Source organism: Dermacentor variabilis, chromosome 9 (genome assembly GCF_050947875.1).
Source record: "Dermacentor variabilis isolate Ectoservices chromosome 9, ASM5094787v1, whole genome shotgun sequence".
Taxonomy (NCBI): Eukaryota; Metazoa; Arthropoda; class Arachnida; order Ixodida; family Ixodidae; genus Dermacentor; species Dermacentor variabilis.
This window is the reverse complement of record NC_134576.1, coordinates 62,276,146-62,302,635: the sequence shown is the minus strand read 5'-3', so window position 1 is coordinate 62,302,635 and position 26,490 is coordinate 62,276,146. Positions and strand designations below refer to the sequence as shown.

The 26,490-nt window shown below is 45.3% G+C and overlaps 1 protein-coding gene across 1 annotated transcript; it reads right to left on the bottom strand.

Moving 5' to 3' along the window:
• Window positions 1–7,550: 7,550 nt before the first annotated feature.
• Window positions 7,551–18,859, bottom strand: LOC142558375 (uncharacterized). The gene is made up of 6 exons (XM_075670518.1): window positions 18,789–18,859; window positions 15,049–15,141; window positions 14,082–14,247; window positions 10,859–10,938; window positions 10,044–10,290; window positions 7,551–7,619 (listed from the first exon to the last, which is right to left on the bottom strand). The coding sequence occupies exons 1-6, from the start codon at window positions 18,857–18,859 to the stop codon at window positions 7,551–7,553; spliced, it is 726 nt and encodes a 241-aa protein (XP_075526633.1).
• Window positions 18,860–26,490: the final 7,631 nt, after the last annotated feature.

Below are 26,490 nucleotides of genomic sequence, written 5' to 3'. Positions count from 1 at the left end.
AAGTACAATGCAATCAGCGTCACCAGGGTCTAGAAATGTGTACTGGGTTGTCTGTGGTACACGTTCCGTCTTTTGAACAAAGCTAGTTGCGAGGGTTGGTTGAGCTTTCACAGCATTGTGACCTTAATTATGCTATTGCTGTCGCTTCTGGGTCATCGTCGCTACCATCGTAACAACCTTGTTCATAAGACTGCCCAGTCATTGTTGTGAATGAATGAATGAATGTTTATTTTTACAGAAAAAATACAAAGAATCTTTGTGAAAGAGGCTGACAATGTGAAAGAGGCTCTGTGAAAGAGGCACCAATGCCTAAGTGTCAGTCCCTTTCCCCGACCCGTTCCCAGTGCACAAAACACTGAAGCACACAGTGTAAGCATGGTACACAAAGTGGATACATGCGCAAAAAAATGAAAAGTACATGAAGTACATAACAGAAATGTTACGTAGCCGTAAGCAGCAGTTCGGACAGTCTACATTATGCATCATGACCTGGTCTTAAAAAATAAATAAAAACAATCAAGGACATCTACTGGCCACGTTTTCAGCCGTAAAGAAGATATTGCACGAGCCGGGAGTGATTATTTTGTATTACCTTTGGGATTTAAACATGTAAGACAGATATGGTCCCTTGTAGGACGGACAGAATTGCTTCTGAGGGCTGTAGTGGCGAACCTTGCTAGTTCACGGAGGCGCTGGTGGGCCGTGTACGAGGCGCGTTTCAGTAGCATAACGTGGGCAACGCGGGAGAGAGCGTTGATGTTTTAGCTACTAGGAATGCAGCCTCTAAGTTTCTAGAATCAGGCAACGACCGTGGTACAGGCAAGCGTTGCGGTGTTGCAGGGCTCGGAGCCGCAGCTTGGTGACATGGTGCAAGCAGGGGAAGTCCGCAGCTTTTTTTTCTTTTTTAACGCAGATGTAAAAAAAGAAACAAACGGGAGTGTAATCGGGGTCTCGTGCAGGTTGACTTTGATGCCCGGGCCGGGGGCAAGTCGGAGCTACTAGATAGGGCCATCTCGTAGCTAACTACTTGCGTGAAAATAGCTCAAATTCTGGTGAGTCACATTGAGGTAAAAGTGGCTTTCCTGCAATGTGAACCACATTGCAGGCTTGCTCCTGTGAAACAACGGACAGCTTGGCTGCTGCTGTCGGAAAGACCACACCGCTTCGGAAGTTGGTCTGCTTGTTGCTACTTGCTGCGAGAAATCCGACGCTGGTGACAAGGAGTTCAACGTGGTAAGCATTGTAGCCACTATAGTCGCTGTGCATGCAACCTCCCTGTGCCGGCGAGATAACGCTTGGTTGAGCAAGTAAGACAGAACCCGCAGCGGCGGCGGATGAGATTTTCCGGAACAGACGGCGGAAAAGGATGGGGCAACTTGCACGGACGGAGCGCCGGGGGCCGTAGAGTAGCTCAGAGTATTTGTGGCTCGCCCGACGATTGCTTTGAGTCGTCACGCAGGGATCTTTCAGTTGGGAAAGGAACTCACGGGCGAACCCCTCTTTCCAGAAAGTTGAAGACCGGAGCCGGCACGCGATGACGAGCGGCACGGGTTGAATCAGACGATGCGCGATGCCGTGACATCGAATATGGCAACGGTTCACCTGGTGAGAGCCGTTGTGACAGGGTGCCTGCTAGACGAGACTGACGGCTTGTAGGTAGCGTATTAGTTGGGTGCCGGCTTGTCGCAAGTGATCCTATAGATGTTTGGCCCATAAGATGGCAGCTGGAGTAACGGAAGCGAGGTTTTTGACAGATCGTGCTGTGCGCCGTGGTAGTGCAGCAGTTGTTAACGGAATAGTGGCTGTCTAGCCCGACAAAACGCAGGGTCAACAGGTCAATGTGAAACTCCCGGAGGGCGTACATCCGCGGGACGTCTTCCGGGGCGTGCAAGGAGCCATCATGGTCGCCTTGGCCGAGTTGCTGCGACGAAGCTGGCAGGGCTGGGTTCCGTCGTCCTGTATAAATATATGCTCTCACATAACCATATTTTCAGACATATCACTTCTTGCTTTTTTCCTTGGCACCATTTAGTCCTCATAAGCCGTCCCCTCAGTACAAAGAGGTATACAAAGTTGATTTAGCTTTCCATGGTCGCTTGAATACGCCACATGTACTTTTTGCTGCCCAAGAGAGGGAAATGTAGTAACTGGTGTGTAACTGATTCATTTTCAGTGCATCGGAACAAGCAGGAAATGTGCACAGTGTAAAAGGGAAGCGGAACCGGGAGGATGCTAGTCATGGACTTATTTCACTAGAGCAAAATACACCCACGTTGCACGTGGCATCAAATGAAAGACCCAAAATCGTGGCCCATGTGCGAAGTGCCACAGATGGGTAGGACAAGTTCCTGCACACATGTGTCACACTGTTTTATTGTCCGTAAGATAGAACCCGCGCTAATACATTTATCAGACACTTTTTTGATGTTGTAGACCGGAAGAAGCAACTTGCACTTTTCTTCCTTGTATTTTGTCATAACACGTGTGGTGTCAAAGCACCGCCGTTTCTTCCGAAGCACTAGGAACACATCAGTTAACACAAATCCAGCTAGCCCAGCTCTCTGCCAGAGTACCAGATCCGATGTCTCTTCTATCTGTCTCGTGACAATGAGCAACTTATAATCGAATCGAAGATACGGTGTCGGAACGCTAGCATACAAGAGATCCCCAAGTGCATACCCGATGATGGAGAGAGGAGAGTTAAAACCCTACAAATGAACTCGGTCAACTTGTATCGGGCACGTATGGACTTTCTGGTGGCCCAACACACTATAGGTTCGAATTTAATTAGACCGCATGTTTAACATTATATACTTCAAGCTGTCCCACGTTTTAATACTATGCACTCTATTTGTAAGTTGGTTAGCATAAGCATTGGGGAGCACAATAATGACGCTGCTTACCCTTGACAGCTGCAGAGGAACCTTTGTTGTGTACCAGAAACCAGCAATTATTCCGATGCAATAGCTAGGAACATGGCTGTACGGCATGTAATAGACATAGTCCCCGCCGCTGTACCTGAAGAACGCCGGGAAAGGAAAACATCCATGTTGAGCGCCAAAATCACTCTTGCAGCGCTTGCTACCTAACAGGTGCCTATTTGTGATACACAAGTACAACAGAAGTATTAGCAGCTGCAGTATATACATGTGCGCTCTGTCGCGAACTGTCTGTGACGCGAAATACTCTTATAACTGAAACATAAACATGAAACAGTTAAAAGCGGACACCTATTACGCAAGTATGTAAACGGAAAGACGTCTCGGCTCCTACACGGGAGCCTGTTTCACATTGCTGTCATTGCGATTAAGTGTATGCTCCGTGCTCTGGATTGTCAGAGATTCAAGGAAAAACCCAGAAGTCTAGTTCTTTTCTTTTTCCATTATCTTTGCGTTGTCCCTGCCTATCTCATAGCGAGTCGTTTCTGCGTGTTCGGCGAGAGCATTCGAAGTTATATTAATCTTTTTGACGTCGTACACGTGCTGCTTCAGTGTTTGCTGGAAATTAACTGTCTCGCCAATGTCACTTCAATCGCAGTCTTCGCATGTACAGGTAGGATGCGCTACTTGTACACTGTAAGGGCGTAGAACACGCGCCAAGTACTCGCGGATCCCAGGAAGGTGCGGCACAGTAGCACGACTCTTGGGACGCCTGTTGCAGGTGCGTGCAGGAAAAAGCTGACGTCCCACGGAACGCACAAATGAGTCAGGGTAGCCGCTTTTAGAGAGATCCCGATGCCAGTGCTGTATGTCAGCAGTGACGTCTTCCGGTCTTTCTTTTTTTTTTTGATATCCCATTCGCGCGGTTCACAAGCGAGGCGATTATGTACTTCTTGTGGGAGGCAGGGTTCACAGAATTAAAATGCAAATAGCGACATAACATAAACACATAAGCAATATTTATATTATGGTATCTGCGTTATGGTGTGGCACGTGATTTTCTGGCGCTTGCAACGCTATTCTCTCTCTCACGCAGCGCAATGAAAGCGGTACGTAGATCTGTGCACGTGCGCCAATCTGCATATCATGGCCCGATGCGTATATCTCTGCACGTACGTACATCCGTCCACGAAAGTCTAAGGACCACGGGATCTTAGAACACGCTCTTCCCGAGCAGCCGGTAGCAGTAGCCAATAAAACTGTGGACGATAATGTTAGCGTATTCTAGTTGATGCCCGAAATGTGAACACCAGGTTGCCTTGGGAGGCTGCGGAGGTTTTAAGCATTTCATAAGATATCATGGTCCATAGCATTTTGTGAGCGGATATACATCTCCTACGATTCATTCACTTTCTCAAAACTGCTACAGTGATCACAACAGCATGATTGCGTAATGTTAGCAAAATTCATTTTTCTGTTGTAAGAAATTTCGAAGATCCTCCATACAATAGATTATTGGTAATGGGTGTGTAAAGAATTTCGAAAGCCCGTGATAAATAAAATGGTTCTTTTTCTGAAGCTGGCGCATATTTACGCAGTGTGTACGTGGCTTAAAAGCTACAGCATCAATAGATATTGTTGTTAGACGCACGTGCCTGTTTGACTGAGAATTAACCATAGGTGTGCGTAAATCTTTAGCGCTTTTTTCGTGCTCTGTTTCAGCTCCAGCGTTTCGTTCATACAGTAAATAAAGAAAAGAAAATGTAGGTCAGCGGCTATGGCTGCGTTCCTTCGTTCTTGCGTTTCATGGGTTTAGTTCCTTGCACATTTATCTTGAAGCCTGCCCTCAGCCTTTAAGTTGAGTAGTTAAATAATTTATCGTGCATCCTTCCCACCGCTTGTAAACACAAAGCATTTAAATAAATGTGGACTTTGAGCTCACTTGGAGTGGTCGTTTTGAAGCACTTATGCATATTTTCTAGTGACGCCTTCTGACGTAGGGACCGCAGACACGAAAACTAATGAATGACCCAGTTGTTACCTTTTGTAGCAGAATAATGGTTCTACGTACCTATTCATAGGTGAGAAGTAGATATTCCCCGCGGGATATTGCAGCATGTAGTTTTGAACACCGCTCACCAACATCGCCAGTATCATGGCAAGGAGAACCGGCCGTGTGCTGCTTGTCCTGGAACGAATTCGAACCATCGGACGCAATTAAATCGTCGACGCGTAAAACAGTTCGATTCTGTGGATTTTCTCGGCGAAACGCCGACATTGAATTACGGTGTTCTGTTTCACATTCTAATGCATATCTCCGTCCTCCGCCTAAGTAAGTGTATGTTCACCTTTCAAAGCGAAGCTTTCTTTGCTCCTGCCTTCGACATTTTCACTGCTGCTGCTGCTGTCTTGCACGCCGAATCGGGGAGTCGGACGCAATTAAATCGTCGACGCGTAAAACAGTTCGAGTCTGTGGATTTTCTCGGCGAAACGCCGACATTGAATTACGGTGTTCTGTTTCACATTCTAATGCATATCTCCGTCCTCCGCCTAAGTAAGTGTATGTTCACCTTTCAAAGCGAAGCTTTCTTTGCTCCTGCCTTCGACATTTTCACTGCTGCTGCTGCTGTCTTGCACGCCGAATCGGGGAGTTGTTTAGAACGCGCATTTACATTGCAGGAGTGTGGCAGAGATGAAAGGCGAATTGAGAGACTCGTTTGGATCTTTCCACCGCACCCTCGCAATGCCCTGTGAAGCTCCCTGGGCGTCGCCGTAATACACTCCTGACAGCTGTACTTATCCGTGACACGCCGCAAAAGCATTGCAGAAACTGCAGCGCTTACCTTTGTACTAAAGGTTAACAGTCCAGAGGGGAGGTAGATAAAATGGTAGAGAGGAATTAGAGAGCGGAGGCAGAGAATGGGGGGCCGACCACCGGAATCAGAAAAGGACATATAACAACCTTGTCACCCTTTGCTCGACCGCTCCCATATAGACCGTTTTTTCGTAGGCGCCGCCATATTGTGAACGCAGTGGCGCCGCCTATGAGCAGCGCCATACTGGCTTGGGTGAAAGCGGTCTTTTGCATGGCAGGTATACGCTCGGCGGTAGGTGCTGGCTTTTGTTTTCGCGGTCGTGCGGTCTGTTTAGTATGACATGCGTCTTCAACGTGGTAAACGGTTCTGTGAGATGTGCTGAAGTGGTTTAAGGCGTCATGGCCGGAATTTCTGCTGGCGTTGAGGTGGACGAAACACGCAGCGCGATGTGTGCGCGCATATTTGAGCCTACAATCAGCCTCGGAGATCAATTGTGTATTTCTGAATCTTCCAATCACTAATGTGACGTTATTGCAGTATTATCCTATATTTCTAGGCTGCGGTTTAGGAGCCATGGAACATACGCGACGATCGTAACAGCGTAGGTACTGTTCTGCTACGATAAAAGCTGTGATATGTTATACTTTGACAAGCGTTCAAACTGTTCGCTGCAGGTTACATTGCGTGACTACTTGGTTGGATGGATGAGGTTTCCACCCCTGAATAAAATAGTTTTGGCAAGTAATAGCAGCATACATTACAGTCCAAATTACGCTTGTCCAGCAAAGGGACTGTTTACGAACTGCGCGAGCGTCCTAAGCAGTGGTAGGTGCTGATTACAGATATCTTTGTTCTATATACCGCATCGTCCAAGCATGCGGCATCAGCGGTCATATATTTATAGACGTTGTGCGGCGTGACTATGCGAGGTCGTATTGCGGCGTTAGACCGTTTTCTCTTGCTTTTTCGAGAAAGCGGATGATAACCGATTTTTTTTTCGGTTGTGTTCGTTCCGTTCTCTACGACGCACTCACACGTATTACGGAAATTTTGTCCTAAAAAATAAGCATCGTATTCTTTTTATGCGATCCCTCTCATATATTATGGCTGTGTACAGACCAGAAAGGCAATGCCGAAGCGGACAGCTTACATATGTACCGTGCTGGTTCACCAACCGCAGTGATCGCTGTTTTGAGCAGCGCCATCGGCGTGATGCAGGAAGGCTAGCGTAGACATATGGTAATTTGAAGCCTACTAGACTTGAAATGCGCGAGAACGATGCCGGTGCATCACAAATATTTAAAGCGCTTGCTGCTTAGATGTTTCGTGGTTGCCTTATGTTGGCCGTGCACGAGCATGCGCTCTTACGCTTTATGTTTTACTCCTTACGCTAAGTGATAAGATAGTGAGCAGATTTACGATTTCATGCTGCTAATACAGAGACACCGGTTTTATTTGTTGAATTAAAACCGATATAAGCAAAATAGTTCAAAACACATACACACACCGCGACTGATAATGTGCGTACACCGCGGCTGATAAAGCGCGCCACATTATTGCGCCCCCAAGAGATATTCACGCCTACTGTAGTTACCGATGCACCGAAAGGCTTCCCTGACGACCTTATATGAACGGACATGGCGTAAATTTCACAAAGTACCATCTAAAACATCTCTAAATCGTTCCTCAGCATGCGACAGCAATACTTTCAAGCAGCGCCGCACCGGATCGCCCAAGCCAGAGAGGAGGAAAGGCTCTCCGCGCGCCCTATCCTCCACTCCCGATGAAAAGGTCTATATTGGTGGGAGGGCGAGAGAGGGAAAAGGCGACGTAGGAAGTCAAGAAAACGCCACTGCTAGAGACGACAGTGGTTGTGGGCAAACTGAATAAACTTAAGGTACGGCATGGTACGTTTCTGCTGTTTCTGAATATTAAGGCCGTGCAAATTTGTCAAGCGGACAAATGACGCAGGGCGTGCAGACGGACAGACGCATTTAAGAACCGTAGTGCCTAGGCGATATTACGGATGCGGCAGCACGTAAATGAACATTTCTGTGCCCGCCGCGACAGCTGGGCGACTGTACTCGAGGTCGTGGGTTCGATCCTTATTGTAGCAGCTGCGTTTCGATGGGGGCGAAGTACAAAAGCACTTGTGTACCTAATTTAACTGCACGTTAAATTACCCCACAGGGTCAAAATTACCCGAAGTCCACCACTTCAGTGCGCCTCATAATACGATTGTAGTTCTGGCACGCACAACTCCATAATTCAACTAAAGTTTAACCCTGCTGACATGCGATGTGGCCTGTGAGGCAATGACAATGCTAACCTTCTCAGACATTATGAACAGTGGCACACAACAACGCCTCAAGCAAACACGCATCCCTGTGTGTTCTGTGCACTACGCAGACAACAAGCAGTGGGGTGCGCAAGGTATAAGTTTTAACATAAACCACTCTCGTATGGCACTAGACGCTCAGGAAATTGAATATTGACACTCAACATCACCGCTAATCATCGTCAATAAAAGCAAACAGCAGAGCTTAACTTACATAGATTCTCGCCGCGTGGTATCCAAATGACTTTTTTATTACTATGCTTTTAATATGCGTACGATATTCGGGTGGCTAACGTGGAGCTATGAGCACCATTTTACACAGTCTCTCACCGTTTACTGTGCATGAAATGATCGTTCCAGCGAAGCACAACAACGAAAGCTTGCGATAGCCTCAGCTTAACATTGTGGGTCGTGCTCGCTTTTTGATAATGACAGCCGGAAAGTATTAAAACACATGGACGCAAGAAGGCGACACAAGACGACAGTGATATTACCGGGGTAATGAGCACTTTCCTCTATATTCAACGCCTCGTTACTTAGAGTAGGGTACCATACCTAGGAATAACTTTTAACTGCTTATTGACGTGCACGCTATACCAATTCTTTTTAATATGAGGTTCTTGGCATAGAAACAAATGTTTACCAAGCGAAGCTATGATTGGCGTTTCAATTATATTGTCTTATTTGTTGATGGTGAGTTTAGAGATAAATTAATACTGGTTTTATCAAAATTTCTTCGATATTTCATCATTGCGGAATGAAGAACAGAAACTCACAGGGTGTCTTATCCCTAGGACGACTTGAAGGCGAAAGCCCAAGGGCCAATGCATTAAAGACGGACTCATGTCGTGCGCATGCACCTTAATTCGCTTAGTATACTTCGCTTGTTCGTCCCTCTTAATTCGCTTATTCATCTTCTTATGCGGCACTGCCATCTAAGGTCGTGGGTTCGAGTGCCTTAATTACGTCTAGCATAGTTAACTGTGCCCTACTTAACTTCATAGTACCAAAGGTCGTGGGTTCGAGTGCGTGAATCAAGTTTATCTTAATTACGTGTGCTTTAACTGACTTCGTCTTATTTATCAGTAAAGGTTGTGGGCTGGACTCCCTCCATAGGTCGTGGGTTCGAATGCCTTAATTAAGTCTAAATTACTTGTGCTTTAATCAATGTTGTCTTAATAACCAGCAAGGTGGTTTGCTCGACTCCCTCCAAAGGTCGTGGGTTCGACTCCCACCAAAGGTCCTAATTTCGAGTGCCTTAACTCAATATAAGGAACTCTGCCTGAATTAACTTCGCGTTCATTAAAACCTATGGTAGTGGGTTCGACTCCAACAAATGGTCGCGGTTCGACTCTCGCCAAAGGTCGAGGGTTTCTTAGCCTTTTTGTACCTTTCGAGTCGTCGACGCGTTTTTTCTCAGGGACTGAACGTCGGCTGATTGACGAGACATAGGTATGTGTATAAGGCCTTCACCCTAATAAAGACGTCATTATTCTTGTCTACATCATTGCGATGCTATCTCAGGCGATCGTTAACTCATGCACCTATTTCGCCCACATGAAGCCGACCAAATCACGAAGGCACAGGATAAATGACACGCTCTGCACAGGCTATAAAATTGTTTGTGTGAGCTTTGTCACAGCTGCGATTATTGCAACAAGAGGGTCTGATGAGCTAGCATAGCCAATGCAACTTGTGTTTTGCAGAGTACACCATGTGCGCGTCAGAGCGCATCGCTAAAGAGGCGGCAGCCCGGAATGGTAGTCGGGAGGCGTTTCGGGCGGAGAAGGCGGAACAAAGGAGCGTGGTGGAGGCCGGCGCTGGTATTGGCTCGTGGAGCCAATCCCCTTTTAATTCGATGCTCCATTCGTGGGCATCGTAGCCACAGCGTTCATCGTGCTAGGATTTCCGACAAACGCGGGATAGGTGCCCGCGAATACCGCAAAAACAACAAATTGGGCGGGGCGAGCGCCAGGTGTAGCAAAATGCAGGGGTAGGTGCACGGGGTGCCATAGACACCAGCCGGTTAGGACCAGGAACAAGATGCTCTGTCTCAATGAAAGCGGGTTGCATGACAGCAACTTGGGCCCCTGTGGCCGGCGGGGAGGAAGAGTCCCAGCTCGCATCGCAGGCCATGACGGACCGCTCCTCAATGATAATGTCACGCAGGTGAGTGGCCGAAGACTGAAGTTGGATGATGGTAGGAGCGGACAGGCCAGGTGCTTGGAGCAGTTGGCGTATGAGAGCCCGAAATAGCCTAGGCAGGTCCACATGCGAGGAAGGACGTGCTTCATGGGCGTCCGGCTGTAAACGGGTCGCCTGCAGTTCGTCCCGATGTTGGCAGATAGCGATGGCATCGTCAGCGCTAGTGACACTATCCATCGCGACTGCTTTAAACGTGACGGAGGTTCAGTGCCGTTTAGCATGTGACGAACACAATCGGATTCTGTCATGATGGAGTCATCGCGGCGATAAGCGGGGAGGTTGTTTTCGGCATAAGATGTGAATATCTCACCAGATAGTTGCATGAATCCATCAATCTGTCTTTTGGCAACTTCAGCCGAGAGCATTTAATAGCACAGGAACGCGTTGGTTTCACAATGCTGTGAGAGCATCATTAACGTAAAATTGATTTGGTAATAGAGCACTTCCGTTGTAAAACTTCAGGTTGTCATAGGGCAGGAAGCTCATCAAGATCTCAATAATTTTTTGATGCAGAACGGAGAAAAGAGCTTTTTCTATACAATAAGATACTGATGCTGCCATTCTTTTTTTTCAAAAGGGTCAAACTAAAGGCAACATGAAGGTTAATGAAATGCGCTTGCCTTTTCAGCCTTATTGTGAAGAACAGCATGAACACAAAACACTGGAAGTCCGCCGACGTGTACCACTGTTGAGGGCTGCACTGCAATGCATAATAATGTTACGTTGTAGTAAGCGTGAAGAACCGAACTACAAAAGCACAAGAAAAACTCTTTTCTGGGTGAACTTATTCGTAGGAAAACACACAGCACTGAAAGTACAACGGTATCGGCGAGCAAAGTCATTGGTCTTCGAGATCCGATGCATGTATGGGTCAAGTGACTCCTCTATTTTTACAGGACTCATGGTACAATGTATCTTACTATGTGTTAGTGCCTTAATTAAGGACCTTTTCATCATGGGTCCAGGCGTAAAAAAAGAAAGAATGAGCAGTCAAAGGAATGAGTGCAAAGCGAGGTAAGCTTGCAGCTCTTGCTTTTTTTTTCGACTGCGGCTACTGGACTGATATCAAACACTACCACGTGTTGCAAAATTTCTCTTAACCTAAGGCTGTTTCTCTGATTGCTCGGCGCTCTGATCCATTCTGCTCATAATAACGCAGAAAACCTGATAACGGGACGGCCTATTCGTGATGACAAGTAACGAACGGTACTTACGAAACATGGGCTCATTCTAGAAAGCTATTTGTTCATCAGTGCTCTTTCCGATTCGCAGGACGCCTTCCTTATTATACCAATAATTCTAACATAAGGATTTCTTTACAAGGATAGTTGGTGTTAGCGGTGTGCGAATATTCCAAACGTTGGACGAACAAATCAAATAGTGTCCCATTCGATTTGATCTTCGAATCGAATTGTTACTGTTGGTAAATGCAAATATTTTTCGAATAGTTTTGGAGCATTACAAAACTTCAACTGCGCGCAATTAAACAATAAATTGGAGTAAGAGTACGGTAAATTTCACACAATCGTGGGTGTAGTATACACGCTAGGACTTGCGTAGTGGCGCAAGCTACGTCGTTTAGGTAGGCATACTTTGCGCATTACAAATCGGTCATTCGCACTCTCTGAAGCGTACTGCGCATCTGAGGAAGCTACTTGTTTGCTCTTAATTCTCCCTCTGATTCAGCAACGCATCATAACGTGATATGTAATGACAGAAACTTGCTAACCTTAAGAATAGTATGATATGGAAATTGTTTTATATTAATACTGGTAACGGTTCTTCATGATTCGAAAACTACTCAATATTCGATTCACTTCTGGCACTATTCGATCCGTATCCGATTCGGTCCCAAGAATCCGTATTCGCACAACCCTAGTTACCGGCTAATCTTCTAGTCGGTTTGACGTCCGCTGGTGTTCTCCGGTGACCGCCTCAAGGTTACAGAGGTGCTTTGAGAGCAGTTGATAATTAATTTAAAAAAAAATTCCATGTCCAGCGCAAAGATTTCAATTCCACATTCACAAATTGGCTAGTCGAAGGTTTTACCTCCCAGTCACTCCGCCCATGCTCGTGGCAACTAATGTAGTGGGTGCGTAAGCAGTGAGCTTTACTTGTTTATAGTATTCCATTTACCTCACATCTAAGGAATTTCGAAATTTTTACTTTTGCTCTTTCTGGATCTTGAATGTCAGTTGATTGCTTGATCGGACGTAACGTCCCAACGCAACGTAGATGCAAATCAAGACATACGCGAGAGTGATGCTGGATAATTCCGACCCACTATGATTTCTCGACATAAGGTTGGTACAAGCCTTCGTTCTCAGCCGCATCACCTACATCACCCCGTACCTCTGCCTCAAAGCGGCTGAGAGAGAGAAAATAGAGGGGATTATCCGGAGGGCCTATAAACAGGCTCTTGGGCTACCTATAAGAACGGCCAACGCTAAATTGCTAGCCCTAGGTGTGCACAACACCCTCGATGAACTAGTAGAAGCGCACCTTATATCTCAATACGAAAGGCTAGCTCAGAGTGCCGCCGGGCGAAACATCCTCCAGAATCTCGGCATCAACTACGAGTCGATGCAAAGCATTAAAGTAGACATTTCTCACGATCAGAGGCGCCATCTCAAAATTAATCCACTCCCTAAAAACATGCACCCCGAATTCCACAAGGAAAGGAGGGCCGAGCGGTCCAAAGCCCTACATCAGAAATTCCACTCCTTCAAAGACGTAGTCTATGTCGACGCAGCAGAATACATAGAACGCAACTGTATGTCCCTTGCAGTGGTGGACTCCTCAGGTCAAATACGCGCTGGTGGTTCAATTCGCACCAGAAGCTCCGAAACAGCGGAAGAGGCGGCTATCGCTCTGGCAATAGCCTCCACACATTGTCATTACATTATTAGCGATTCCAGAGCAGCAGTACGCAATTTTGCGAAAGGTCGGGTCTCGGCTCCCGTAAAACACATAATAGACACAAACCAACACCCACGACCAATCCAGATCATTTGGGCACCAGCACACTCCTCCCTACCCGGCAACGATGCCGCCCACACCGCCGCTCGAGGACTCGCCAACCGAGCACCCGGACGGCTCACGCTAGGGTCAGGGAGGGATCGCATGGTCAGTTACCAGGAAATAACTCAGCACTACAGGTTAGCCAGGGCAGAGTACCCGCCAGCACACAAATCGCTTAACAAGCGACAAGAAGTAGCTTGGAGACGACTTCAGACGAACACCTACCCCAACCCCGTAGCCTATCACTACTACTACCCGGACCAATACCCTAATACATGTAAGCATTGTAAGCAAAAAGCGGATCTATTCCATATTATGTGGTCGTGCCCAGCCGAAAATCACACAAATCACGAAATAAGTAGTACTGAGCAGTGGGAGGCCGTGTTGCTCAGCTCCGACCCTGACCTGCAGGCCAAGGTCATCGAGAGAGCTGAGGAAGCCGCCCGGGCCCAGGGGCTCGTGGCTGCCTAACAACAAGGTCATCCGTCAATACCTTGTTTTCAAATAAAGTCTTTACTCACTCACTCACTCACTCGACATCCACAAGGCGCAAGACACACAAATGTTTGTATTCATACCCCTTCTAAGTACGGCCGTCTTTACAAATGTAGAAGTATTGAAGTTGAGCGAGTCAGGCTACTAATTCAATTCATCGACGTAGAAACAGCGACTTCCTGTTCAGCAGCAGTCACTGCAGCCACTAAGCGATCGCGGATGGTATTCCATAGATATCGGGTTATTTTTGCGGCAGACAAATTCCAAGAGATCCGGCCACAGCGGAAGAGACTATTTTGTGAAAATAGGAAGGGTGGAAATACTTACTATGCTATCCAAGTCGATAAAGTTGAGTGTTCCTAACAAGTAATGGTGCCAGTTTTCAGGAAAAGCTTTCCTGCGCAATTCTGTGTGGTAGGACCAGGTTGGGCCATGTCCCGACGTAGGGTGTAACTGATGGAAGCACGCCGTTATTGTCACAAGTGGAAACATCCTGCGTGATTGTTGCAAGGGAGAGGAATGACGCTTGTTTTCATGGGGCTTCAGTAATTTCATAAAATTTTGGTGGGCACTTTCTCTTCATTACAGTACGTATTAGGAGTAATTCTTAATGAACTCCAAGACTTTCATAATTGGAAAAAATTATGACACATAAATTCTTTATTATATAACTGCTGAATCGATTTCGATGAAATACAAGATGTTGCGTCAAACCAAACTGATTGCGAAAAATGAATAATACAGATTAGGGTCTCAAATATTCATAAGAAAATTGAAGCAAAAGCCCCGAAATCCTAAGTATGTACGAGAAACATGTCAAAAGTCTGTCAAATGGGACTGTTCATCGCCTAAATGCCGATAAATATGATATAATAATTTAATGTTTACATGAACTTGCTTATTGTCTACGTGATTTATACAAGACTTCTTTTACATGTCAAGATATTTTCAAGGAGGTTCAAAAAAGAATTCAATTTTAAGCAGCTCTTGAGTAAAAATAATGTAGACGATGATAATATTGAGAAACTTTTTCAACAACAGTAGAACAGCAGGCTTTCTCATTTGTAGATGGCTCTTCGGCATATACAAGGCATATTGGTGTTGGCCATTTGTACAATCATTTCTTTATTAAAATTTGCATTGTTCACTTGATTCACAAGGTACTATAACTTGCATAGTTTACACTGAAATTTGTTGAAGCACAATGTCTCATGTCCCTCAAAACCATTACTTTATTTCGAGATCATCTGCATAATGAGATCAACAAATTCCCGTGCGAAAACTCACGACATACCTGAGGTACCTGTGGAGGACGACAGCGAACCAACCAGCTTTTCCATATTCATTATTTTGTCGCTTCCAGATGGTCATCCATTGCATAAAACCACTGAAAATTGGCGAGGAGTCACGTGACTAGAAGTTACTAAATGCGTTACTGCCACAAAAAACCATAAGTGTAAAACGGATATTACGTCACTTCTAGATTTGAAATTGTCCGGCAAACAACATACTTTGTTTCATTCAGCAGACGCCGTTTATGTAGAGAAAGCTGAATAGACGTAGTAGATCTGCGGAAACCCGCAAGGTGGAGAGAAGTAATGAATAAAGGGAAAATCAGACATCCACCCATTCGTAGCAATTGCTACAAAGGAAACCCATACGGGTTCCTCGAAAGAAAAGCCTCATTGTTGAAGAAAAATTCGTCCCGGACCAGGACGAATTTTTTTTCAACTATGAGGCTTTTCTTTCGAGGAACCCGTATGGGTTTCATTTGTAGCAATTGCTACGAACGGGTGGATGTCTGATTTTCCCTTTATTCAGAAAGCTGAATACGACAAAGAAAAGAGAACGTATGAAACGAATCTAAGAATTATAAAAAGTCAGCTGCTTTTCTCGATGTAGAATTAGGAATAATTGTGCTGTAGTGTTAACTTTAATGCCATGGACGGGCACATCACGGAAAATTAGCCCTGTTTGTTAAAGGTCATGCTTGACTAAAATACCTATTTTCCCCCTGAGCGAGGTGGAGATAGAGGTGGTGGAATAGGTTGTTAACTGCAACCATAGGAAGCCAACGGACAACGAAGACCTAGAAAGCTAGCGGAGTTGACTTGTTCTGGTAATCAATATATATATAACTGATAAGATAAAGTGAAATAAAAAAGTGACCAAAAACCAACTTGCCGCTGGTAGGAGCCTGATACACATCTTTTGCAGTACTCGCGCGATGCTGTCCCAATCGAGAAACGCCAACAGCTGTCTCCCAGTTGGGAGTTCTTGTTTATCTCTATGTGTGGGCCTTAAGAAAGTTAGCCAGCGCAACTCTTTGCCACGGCGGCAGACGTGACACTTCACAAACGTAGACATGAGTGCAGGTTAGGCTTGCGTTTATCCCAGCAACGGAATAATCACATCGTCGTAGCAAACTAGTAATGACAACCACCGCCGTGGCAGAATTATCAGAGCATCGAACGCGTGAGGCGACAAATGGGCATTCGTCTCTCACGTGCCGCAAGTGACCTTCTGGTCCACTTTAATTTGAATTTCTACATTTCAACTAAAAGTACAGCCTGTTTATCCTGCGCTTTCCTTGGCTTCATTGTCGATCCGAATTATTTGGCTGTCTCTAATAAAAAGAAGAAATCAACCTCCTCTGTTCCTTTACTTGTTCGCGCTCATCTCTGAGAGACTTAGCAGCCCTTGTCCTGGTCAAGGGCCTCCATTCAGCACCCAATTAAGAAAACTAAAATCTATTGGCACATTTGCTCCACAGTTGCGGAAACTCACTTATGAGTGGACTCAGTCGGACTCCCGCAGACTCAGACGGATCCCTGATTCTGAGTCTCAGCGAGCTTGCTTTAGTTGAAATTTTTGGAGAATTTGAGTCTGAGCATGGTTGAGTACAATTTTGGCGAGTCTGAGCTGTAGTAAATCCTTATGAGAAGTATTTTGATGAGTCTGCTGATGAGCCTGTGATTGAGCCTGAGCGAATTCGATTGATATTACGGACCTGAGAGTCAATTACTGCTTCATCGTTAATTAACTCTAAGTGAGCTAGATTAACAAGATAGCGCTTACAGTGAGGCGTACGAGTACGCACGCTGGAAGCCGGCGAGCTATCAGGCTCCCAGGGCACCAGCCTGCCTACTTTCTTGTCAAGACGGGCTGAAACGAATCTTCTGAAATTACACATGAACAAACGACGCGAACGTCACTTATGTGTTTCAGGAGGAGCCAGTAAATCTCCCTTCTCGATATTCAGCGTCCTCGCATGTACACTGTGTCGTCTACACTAACGTGTGAAGCGCCTCGACGCTGACGTGCATTACGTAAGCTTTGTGCTATGCGAAAAAAAAGCTAATGTTGAACAACACCATATGCCTTAATAAACCGAACGAAACAGAAAAAAGTATTTTTTTGTGACGCCATTAGTGAAATAGGCATCCTTTGACTAATTGATATTGATCAAACTTTTACGGGCTGCGCCCACTTCGCCTGTTTGTCACGCGACGTCACGAAACCGCGAGAACTCAACGCGTTAAAGCTGTGTGCACGTGTTAAAGACACACTGATACGCCAAACAAAACTGAATTCTTATCTGAATAGCCAGGACTGCCTCCTCCCGAAAGGACTAGAAGATGGCTGCCCATCGATCCGTCTGGCACTGGCTACTCCGAGCTGCCTGGGAGCATGTATGCGTAAAAAAAAAAAGCGTGGCAGTGTAACTTTATCGAAACCTTTATCGAGGTGCTCTGCCAACTTTTCTTTGATGATGATCCGTTTTAGCGGCATTTTTAACGTTTCGTTGCATGGCGCCCCAATTTTCGATCAGCCATAGCAAGCTAAACGGTAACGGAAAAATTGCCGAGGCCGCACCACCTTCCTCTTCATCCGGTTATCTACTTTGTCCCAGTCAAAACACTCTCCACTTGAGTGTGCTCCTCGCATCTTGTTAGCCAATTATACAAGAAAAACTGCCCAATGCAAGCAACGCCGTTCGCTTTGAAAGCAACATAAAATAGTTACATCCTATAAGCGAGATGCGCGTTTGATTGGGCTTGTCAAGCAACTCTTCTGCTTAGCGTCCATTGCTTGCGTTGGTGTTTACGTAAATTTGAGGTCAGGAGATCAAAAAAAAAAAACAGATTGGTATAGCTTAACTTTATAGGGCCCCATGACGCTGCGACTCAGCAGCGGTGAATGTGAAGGAGTCTCACATGTTCCAGTTGCCTTGGGCTTCGTCTTCCCGTATCGTATAGTCTGATTACGTAGTATTGTACGTAGTAAACGAGTATATAGCATGGGGCGAGTCCTCCTAAACCTGGTTTGAAGGCACACGTAGGGGCATGCTGCGCCCAACGCACATCGACTTCATGGCTTTGAGTTGAAACACGAAGTTTGAAGTTTGACAAACTCATATACACTTAAGGGCATGACATGCTAGCTCAGAAAGTTAGAACGACAGAAAGCTGAGCTAGTAGGTATGAATCCATTATGCAAAAAAGAGGTGAGGCGTACAGACATGGACAGACATGGAGTACAGAAATGGACAACACGAACGCCTGGCGTTCGTGTTGTCCATTTCTCTGCTCTTGTGTTCTGTCTGCACGCCTCACCTCTTTTTTGCATACCATCCTATAGGCGTTCGTGTTGTCCACTTCTCTACTCTTGTGTTCTGTGTGCACGCCACACCTCTGTTTCGCATAGCATCCTAGCTCAGACGATTGCAGCTAATACTGCGGCTATCGAGCAGACAGCGCCAACATGACGAAGGAAATCTACGACGCAGGAAGACCTTGGGATTCTTGAACGGCATCACATCTATTTTTTTAGATCTTTCCAGTGGTGTCACATCTCTGAACGGCTGGTCCTTGAAAAGATATACTGTCGCTTTTGTACTTACAAATCGTCCATTACATTGAATACGAGTATACTCAAGTGCATTGTTTGCCAATACCTTATCTGCATTGCGGGAATGCTTATCACAAATGCAGCTTGATAATTGCAATGTAAAAGGAAAAAAATAGGACGCACCTGATTGTCATGAACACTGACACGTTCATGGTCGCGTTGACCATAAGCTGCCTCAGCAGTGTTTTTGACATTCGAAACACTTGGTCGACGTTTTCTTAGTGAAGCGACATAAAGAAGAGGAAAAGAAAGCAAGAAAGGAGAGAACATTAAAATCAAAGACAAATACTTTGGCTGAGGAACGTTTTTTTACTTTTTACTGTTTCTTTTCTTGACTTGACCTCAATTTTCGCATTTGCATGTTGACCGGGGTCTGATACTTTTATAGGTTAATATTGTCGCTAGGTTATATGTTAGCGAAAGCGTAATATGAATAAAGTAGGTATTCATGAAGTAGTTATCGAGTGAATCGGCATTGTAGAAAGCAGCGCAGATAACTGCACAAGGGCTAGAAAAAAAACTGGACAAACACTTGTTTGCCACTATGAGCGTACTGAGCAAAAAAAATCATACCAATAAATTCAGCTCTTCAGGAGACCTCAGTATCGCGCTCTTAGCGAGATTGAACACTAGATGCTCATGTGCGCAGCGGAATGAGTAAAACGGCAATGAGAGAGTTGAAGTACACATAAAGCATAGACCATAAAGAAAAAAAAAATCTTGCAAGGCTCTTCATGTGTTATCAAAGGGGAGCAACTTATTCTCAGATTGTGCATCAAATGGATGTCGGTTGTTTAATAATTGATTTAGCTGCATTGTTGCTCCATGCCAAAGTGTCGATCGCCAGCAAATCTGTTGGAATAATAATATTGAGGGAATATTCTTGTCCCATAATTAGTTGCGGGCACGGAAGCTACAAGCCGCAGACAAAAATTTTCAGGGCACACCGCAATTAGTTGAATGCAGAAAACTATTTGAGCTCGATAATTGCAATGTGTGTCAGTGGCGACGTGAGTTTTGCAAACGAGTTTCATCAAGTGCCACGGTCCGCAGCTGGTCCTAAAGCACCCTGCACTTCGGGACGGCGACCAGAGGCGCAGTGCCTCAGACGACAGCGTCTCAGTCTTCGTAAAGCCCCTTGATCGATGCACGTTTGGTTTTTTTTTTCGGTGAAAAATTTTACGAAGTTTAGGCAGCTTTACGTCTCCGACCAAAGCCGCACCGTCTCAACGACAGCGTCTGAAAACGCTAGCTGTCACTAGGGATTAATGCTAGAACGTTCACCTTACCACTATGGCATCGTGTGACACGTGTATAGTGGTATCATACCCCACACTCTAAGAACAGTTTACACCCTTTGGCGTGCCCCTTCTGCCACACAACGATAATCGTCATCTGCCTTGATGTGTTTCCTTTCTTTAGCGCTGAACTTTCCAGTAACGAAGGGCACGCGTGTTATCAGCATAGAACAGTTTACACCCTTTGGCGTGCCCCTTCTGCCACACAACGATAATCGTCATCTGCCTTGATGTGTTTCCTTTCTTTAGCGCTGAACTTTCCAGTAACGAAGGGCACGCGTGTTATCAGCATAGAACAGTTTACACCCTTTGGAGTGCCCCTTCTGATAACGCGCGTGCCGTTGGTTACTGGGAAGTTCCGGGCTCGCAGCGTTAAAGAAAGGAAACGCATCAAGGCAGATGGCGATTATCGTTGTGTCATCATCATCATCATCAGCCTAGTTACGCCCACTGCAGGGCAAAGGCCTCTCCCATACTTCTCCAACTACCCCGGTCATGTACTAATTGTGGCCATGTTGTCCCTGCAAACGTCTTAATTTCATCCGCCCACCTAACTTTCTGCCGCCCCCTGCTACGCTTCCCTTCCCTTGGAATCCAGTCCGTAACCCTTAATGACCATCGGTTATCTTCCCTCCTCATTACATGTCCTGCCCATGCCCATTTCTTTTTCTTGATTTCAACTAAGATGTCGTTTACCCGCGTTTGTTGCCTCACCCAATCTGCTCTTTTCTTATCCCTTAACGTTACACCCATCATTCTTCTTTCCATAGCTCGTTGCGTCGTCCTCAATTTCAGCAGAACCCTTTTCGTAAGCCTCCAGGTTTCTGTTGTGTGGGGCACGCCAAAGGGTGTAAACTGTTCTTAGAGTGCAGTGCGGTTATTACTACTGCGTGAGGCAGCACTATATCTTCTGGATCGGCCTTGAAAAATGTTAAGACACTCGCGAAAAATTCCGGTTGGTATCTACAGAAAGGTAAACGCTTTCAAAGTGATCGCGAGCATCTCCTAGCTAGCGAGGAAGATCCATGTGCCGGCACGTTTTCGTCACGGAAATTCCATGCGCGTCTCTCATCGTACTCTGACTTCGTGGCGTACTTCTGCAAGTTCATCATGTTTCATCGTTCACGAAGTTCTAACGCTGATTAAAAATTCCGCTTTAGCTGCAACGCCCGCCACAATGCGTGTGGGACTCCTGTGCCAGTGAAATCGGCAGCATGTCTCTTGTCGTAACGCGCGAGCTATTGCTTGCGAAGATATCAACTGCAGGTTGCTTCTTCCATGGTCTTCTTGCTCGAAGTACTTATTGATAACCAGTAGGAGGTTATTGTCGACATGCTCGAACACTTGTCTTACTGAGCTTCCAAATTTGCCAGAACTTTATTCACGCTAATGACGAAAAGTGGCCCAGAATAAGAGTGACGGAACAATTGGAAGAAAAATTTGGACTTCTAAAACGCGCGGAATATGGAAAGCCTAGCTCTAGAAGTGTTACCATACGTCAATGATTTCTTTTTACTGGCTAGCGTTAAATATTCCGAGCAAAAGATAGAACTATTGTTCATTGTTCTGAACAAATGAAAAGGGATTGAGTTTCAAGCCACAAAATTCACAAGATAACGCCACAGTTTCTAGATCTAGTGCTATCTTTTATTAGAAATAATCTGTGCTGGCCATTTCAACCGAGATTGAAAGGAACTTATGTTAGAGTTTTTGTCAAGCCACTCAAAGGTAGAAAGATCAAGCACAGCCGTAAATATTCCGAAGTCTGCAGTTTGTGAAGTCATGTTACCCTACTATGACTAATGATTTCACGTGCCATATTGCTAGAGTTCAAGTGGCCGTAGTTGTTAGTGATGCTCTCGTTTGGGCAGCTTAAGAGGCGCTTAAAAGGCCCAGGTGAATATGCTCAACGGCTGATGGGAAAGAAAGGAAACGTTATTTCGTATTCAGGTCATATTTGCATGCTACTTTTCATACGGTAAATACGGTCAGCAGAAAATTTAATGTTAAAGTTCGTTCCCCTCCAATTACTGCAAATTCAAATAAACTGTAACTAATATTTAACGAATTCCAAGAATTTCTAACAAATTGGAGTGGTGTCCCGTAACTTACAAGTAAAAACAAAGAAGACTCCATTTGGGCAGGTGATTCGCTGTAACAGAAGCTAATGTTTCTGTCATTTGCGGATGTAGCGCATTTCACTGCAATATTCCGTCCTGGAACAAAGTGGACTGGGTGCTGTTAGAATATAAGCCTGCAGAATCATTACAAAGTCTTAACTGGCATTCGGGGCCGCATTTGTCGGCTCATGGCTAAAAACAGCTAAAGCATTCTTTACTAAAAGGCTATGATATGCGCGTAGCTACGGTCCAATATAACTGCAAACTTTGAACCCTTCAGAACACTTTGTTAATGCCACCTTGCGCTTTTCTTTTTCTCGAACATTTGATTTTTCCTGTGTGCTTCGTCTATCACCCATTTCATGGTTGGAATGAAGGAGGTTTAGTATGCGTTTGTCCTGTGTCGGTCTCTCCATATGTGTCTTTGCTCATCAGTGTCATGAATATCAACAATCTAATCCAGCTGACCACTATCCTGTAGTGAGAAATATGGGGCGAAGCCGGCGTCAAGAACTGCAAGTGTGTTGCGAACGGCGCCTAGGCGGCAGAGTGGCCCTAACGCACCAACTATACTGAGGAAGGCTTCTTCTTGACCTTTATGTGAGGGGTGCCTACGAGGGGAAATTGGCTAAAAGTTCACACTGAAAACAAGGGGGATGGCTGGATGATGCACCTAGCTTGAGGCTTTCTTCATCTTCGTCATCTAGTGCGCTTTAACCTGTGGCCAATAGCAGCGCCACTACAGATCTACTAGGAAGGCGGACGTCCTTCAAATCAAGTTGATGACGCCCCTAGGCGACAGTTTTCTGGAACTGCTACTGCTGGAGTCACTGCGTTGAGCTGCTATGTAATAGTTCGGTGACCATTGCCAACACCACTTTGTGTGTCGGATGAAATTGCAAATTTGTGGATGTTTTGTTTGTCTTTATTTGAAATATCGCTTTTATAGCGCTACTATAAAAACTCGGTATGGCGTCAGTTTCTCAGCTTATAACTGACCTGGCTTTCAAGGACATCTTGAACAAAAACGCAATGAACAATGAAGAATCAATTACTATGTTCGGCATATCGGCGCCGCGAATAAAGCAGAGCCATTGGTGCACACTGGGGCAAGTAGCTTTGACGCTTCATATTACTCTGAATACGGCTCGGTTATACAACTGTGTGTCTGCGAAGGCGCGAGTATACAATGACGCATATTGAGATACATTTGAGCGGAGCACACTGAACTTTCACCCAAGAGATGACCTCTTCATTCTTTTGGACAAGGAACCGAGGCCGCTATGTCGGGCACACAGCTTCACTTGTCGCCACATTCTTACCGAAGATCATCTCGTCCACGTAGATGTGTGTGTGAAGGGCAATAATCCATATCATGGCCAAAGCACGCAGTCCGTTGAAGACGTCGAGCCGATTGCCTTTGCTGGTTTCCAAGAGAAACGTCTCACGCACAGTACGCACTACAGACAACGTCTGGTACTTCACGATAAATGATTTACCTGCAGCGACACGAAAAGAAAATTCGCATAGAATTATTATGACAAAGATGGTAACGCAACAGCAACTCTTAGCGTTACCAATCAATCGCACGCCACACATTTCGGAGGCTAACGTGGACTTCTCAGTAGTGACGCTAGATGGCGCAGCGTGTCCAGTGTGAAGTGCGAGACAGGAGCTCGTTTGGAGACCACGCTTTAGAGACGACGCGTTTCGGCGGTGGCAATACGCTCTGTCGCTATATTGGTTTAATGTGATCGCGTTATTGTAGGTATTCATCGTTGGATGGCTTGTACCGGAATTTTATTGCATACCTGTGGCAGGCGTACGCGTAACCACTGTAGCGTTGTCGCAATGTTTTAAGTCATAGTTTTGCTGCATTACGCTTTTTTGGACTTATAGTGAACCAACTAACGTTTTCATAACCAAACTCTTAGCTCAGCACGTTGCCAAAAACATTTTAATGAAGCGCATGAACTTCATCCTTTCGCACCCGCAAAGAGTATGCATGTTGCTTTCAGAAATATAAAAAATTGATAGAGTGAAGCACGCTGACGATTAAAACGAAACAACTGAACTGCTAATCAAGCCATGAAAAAATTGCGCAGATTTCTGCGAGTGCTTCGTATGTATACGCATTTGCTGAGATTGCAGCATGCTGTAAAAGCGGAAACCGCCATCTTTTCGATAACTTCTTCAGTGGAACTCCTTCTAGTGCCATTTACACATGATCGTCATAGCAAATTATTACGGTAAAGGTAAGAAGCGAAAACTAGGCAGAAAGATACACAGAAAAAGAGCAAATATACCGGAATGCTCGGCCACTAATGCATTGCCTGGTATGGCCTCCGAGATATGTCCACGCAGGCCACTGATGTGAAAGAATTTATGTGGCATGAAAACCTGGCAGAAATTACCGAGCGCCATAGGTGCTGGACAGTACAGGGATAGAGCGTCCACCTGCACATTGAATACTGCCGCTGGAGCTGAAGTCTAATTCCAGTGGTTGTGTTCATAGTCTTGGTTTTCCTTTTTATGGCAAAGTTGGAGCACAGGATAAGGTGGGGGCCTGACGACGACGTCGTAACGTCGAACACTTGACAATAACACCCCAACGGCAAATTCAATTCTGATATCTCTAATGCTGTTGCAAAATTTAACGGCGGCGGGATTATTCGGCTATAGGCTCTAATTGAACTTACGCAACTAGGAACGGAGCGCTTGTCGCACTGCTTTGTCTCTTACTCGTCAGCTACGCCTCTCACCTGCATTCGCAACTGCAGAGGTGTGGTCCCGGGTGGTAGGTTTCGCTGGACCAATCACGTCCAGAAGTGTAGCCAGAGTGACCACGACCAGAAAAAATCCAAGAACGAAGCTGATATGAAAAGCAATAAACACCCAGTGTATCATGCCAGTTGAGTGAGTGCTGTAAAGCTGATGAGGTAGTCAAGCTTTCTTTTCTGCTTTTTTAAACCCAAGCTCTCTATGAGTACCTTTGTAATTTCAATAAGTCTTCTGCTCGTGGGTATTTGAAGCTTAAGTTATCGTGATGGGCCGGCGGCGATTGTCTTCAATAATTGAATATAAGGGACCCTAAGGGAAATTAGTTTTACTGGTCAAAATTAATGTTTAGGTGGTGGGCAAATCAAACTTGGTCGTAATCGCTAATCAGGCGATCAATATGTTAAATTTCAGTATTGGAAGTTTAAATAACAGCTCTTGCGCTGATTGTGTGATTGCGGCATGAAGCCATGAATACATTGCGTCATAGAAATAATGTCAGTGCCGCGAAAGCTCCCACAGCAGTAGAAAACAATTGCCAGGGGTGCATTTTGTATTTGTAGTTTGCAACAGAGTAGTTGCACAAATATTTTAGTTTAACCGAAGCACCGTCATATCGTAAGGCGCAAATTACCAGATTGTCATTTATTTGAGGTTTATCTCCTGTATGTAATCAGCGGTCCTACAGTAACGTGTCTTCTTTTCGGTGTGAGGGATAATTTGCCGCAGAGATGACGAACTCTTAAGAAGACCAGACACACAGAACCTACGATACGTGTGCATCGAAGCTGTATAGATAGTGTATTGAGCGTACTGCATTAGAACGGGCCTAAAAGAAAGTGATTCTGGCATTTCGTGGGAGGGAATGAATAGCTCAGATGCTTACGAAGAGGAAAAAAAATCGCCACAAGTTACTCACATAACTAGAATGGGTGGTTTCTCCTGTGGTTCATTGTGGTCACAGAGTGGAAGAACACTTGAGAGATTCCACTCTGAAAGAGCTGGAGCGAAGCAGACGCGGCAATAAGTCAGTGTGGTTAGTGAATTAATCATACTGACCTAGAAATCCAAATCCACTCAAGTAGATCATTCAGTTCTGGGATTTTATCGTAAGGTACAAACATAAGTGACAAGTTTTGCTTATTTAGTCTTGCAGGCCATTTGTGTGAATTTTTGCATGCTTGTGCTATGCTGACTGGAACCTGTTTCGCTTCTGGAAAAGTGACAAAATCTGCCTCTTCTCACTATTTCATTCGTCTATGGTCTTCATGTGGTCATTATTTTTTGCATTAGCATTTGTTATTCACAGACTAAAATATTCAGCAGAACAATTTGAGAGAATGGGGAGATAGAAACACAAGTTTATATCTCTGCATCTATGCCGGCACTTCTGAAACGAAAACAGATATATCTTCTGCTTTATGCCAAGCACAAAGAATACCGGGAGGAAATTGCATGGGAGAGTTACTTATTAAAAGGAACGTTTCTTGGGAAGCGTACTGAAAAGTACGGGCACTATTGGAGAAGCTCTTGCAGCTTTGTAGCCAATGAGTAATTAGGAGTGTCGATTAGGAATTTTAGAAAGCTATTGGGGATGCCTTCTATTGTAGTGCCAATTAGCGACGATAG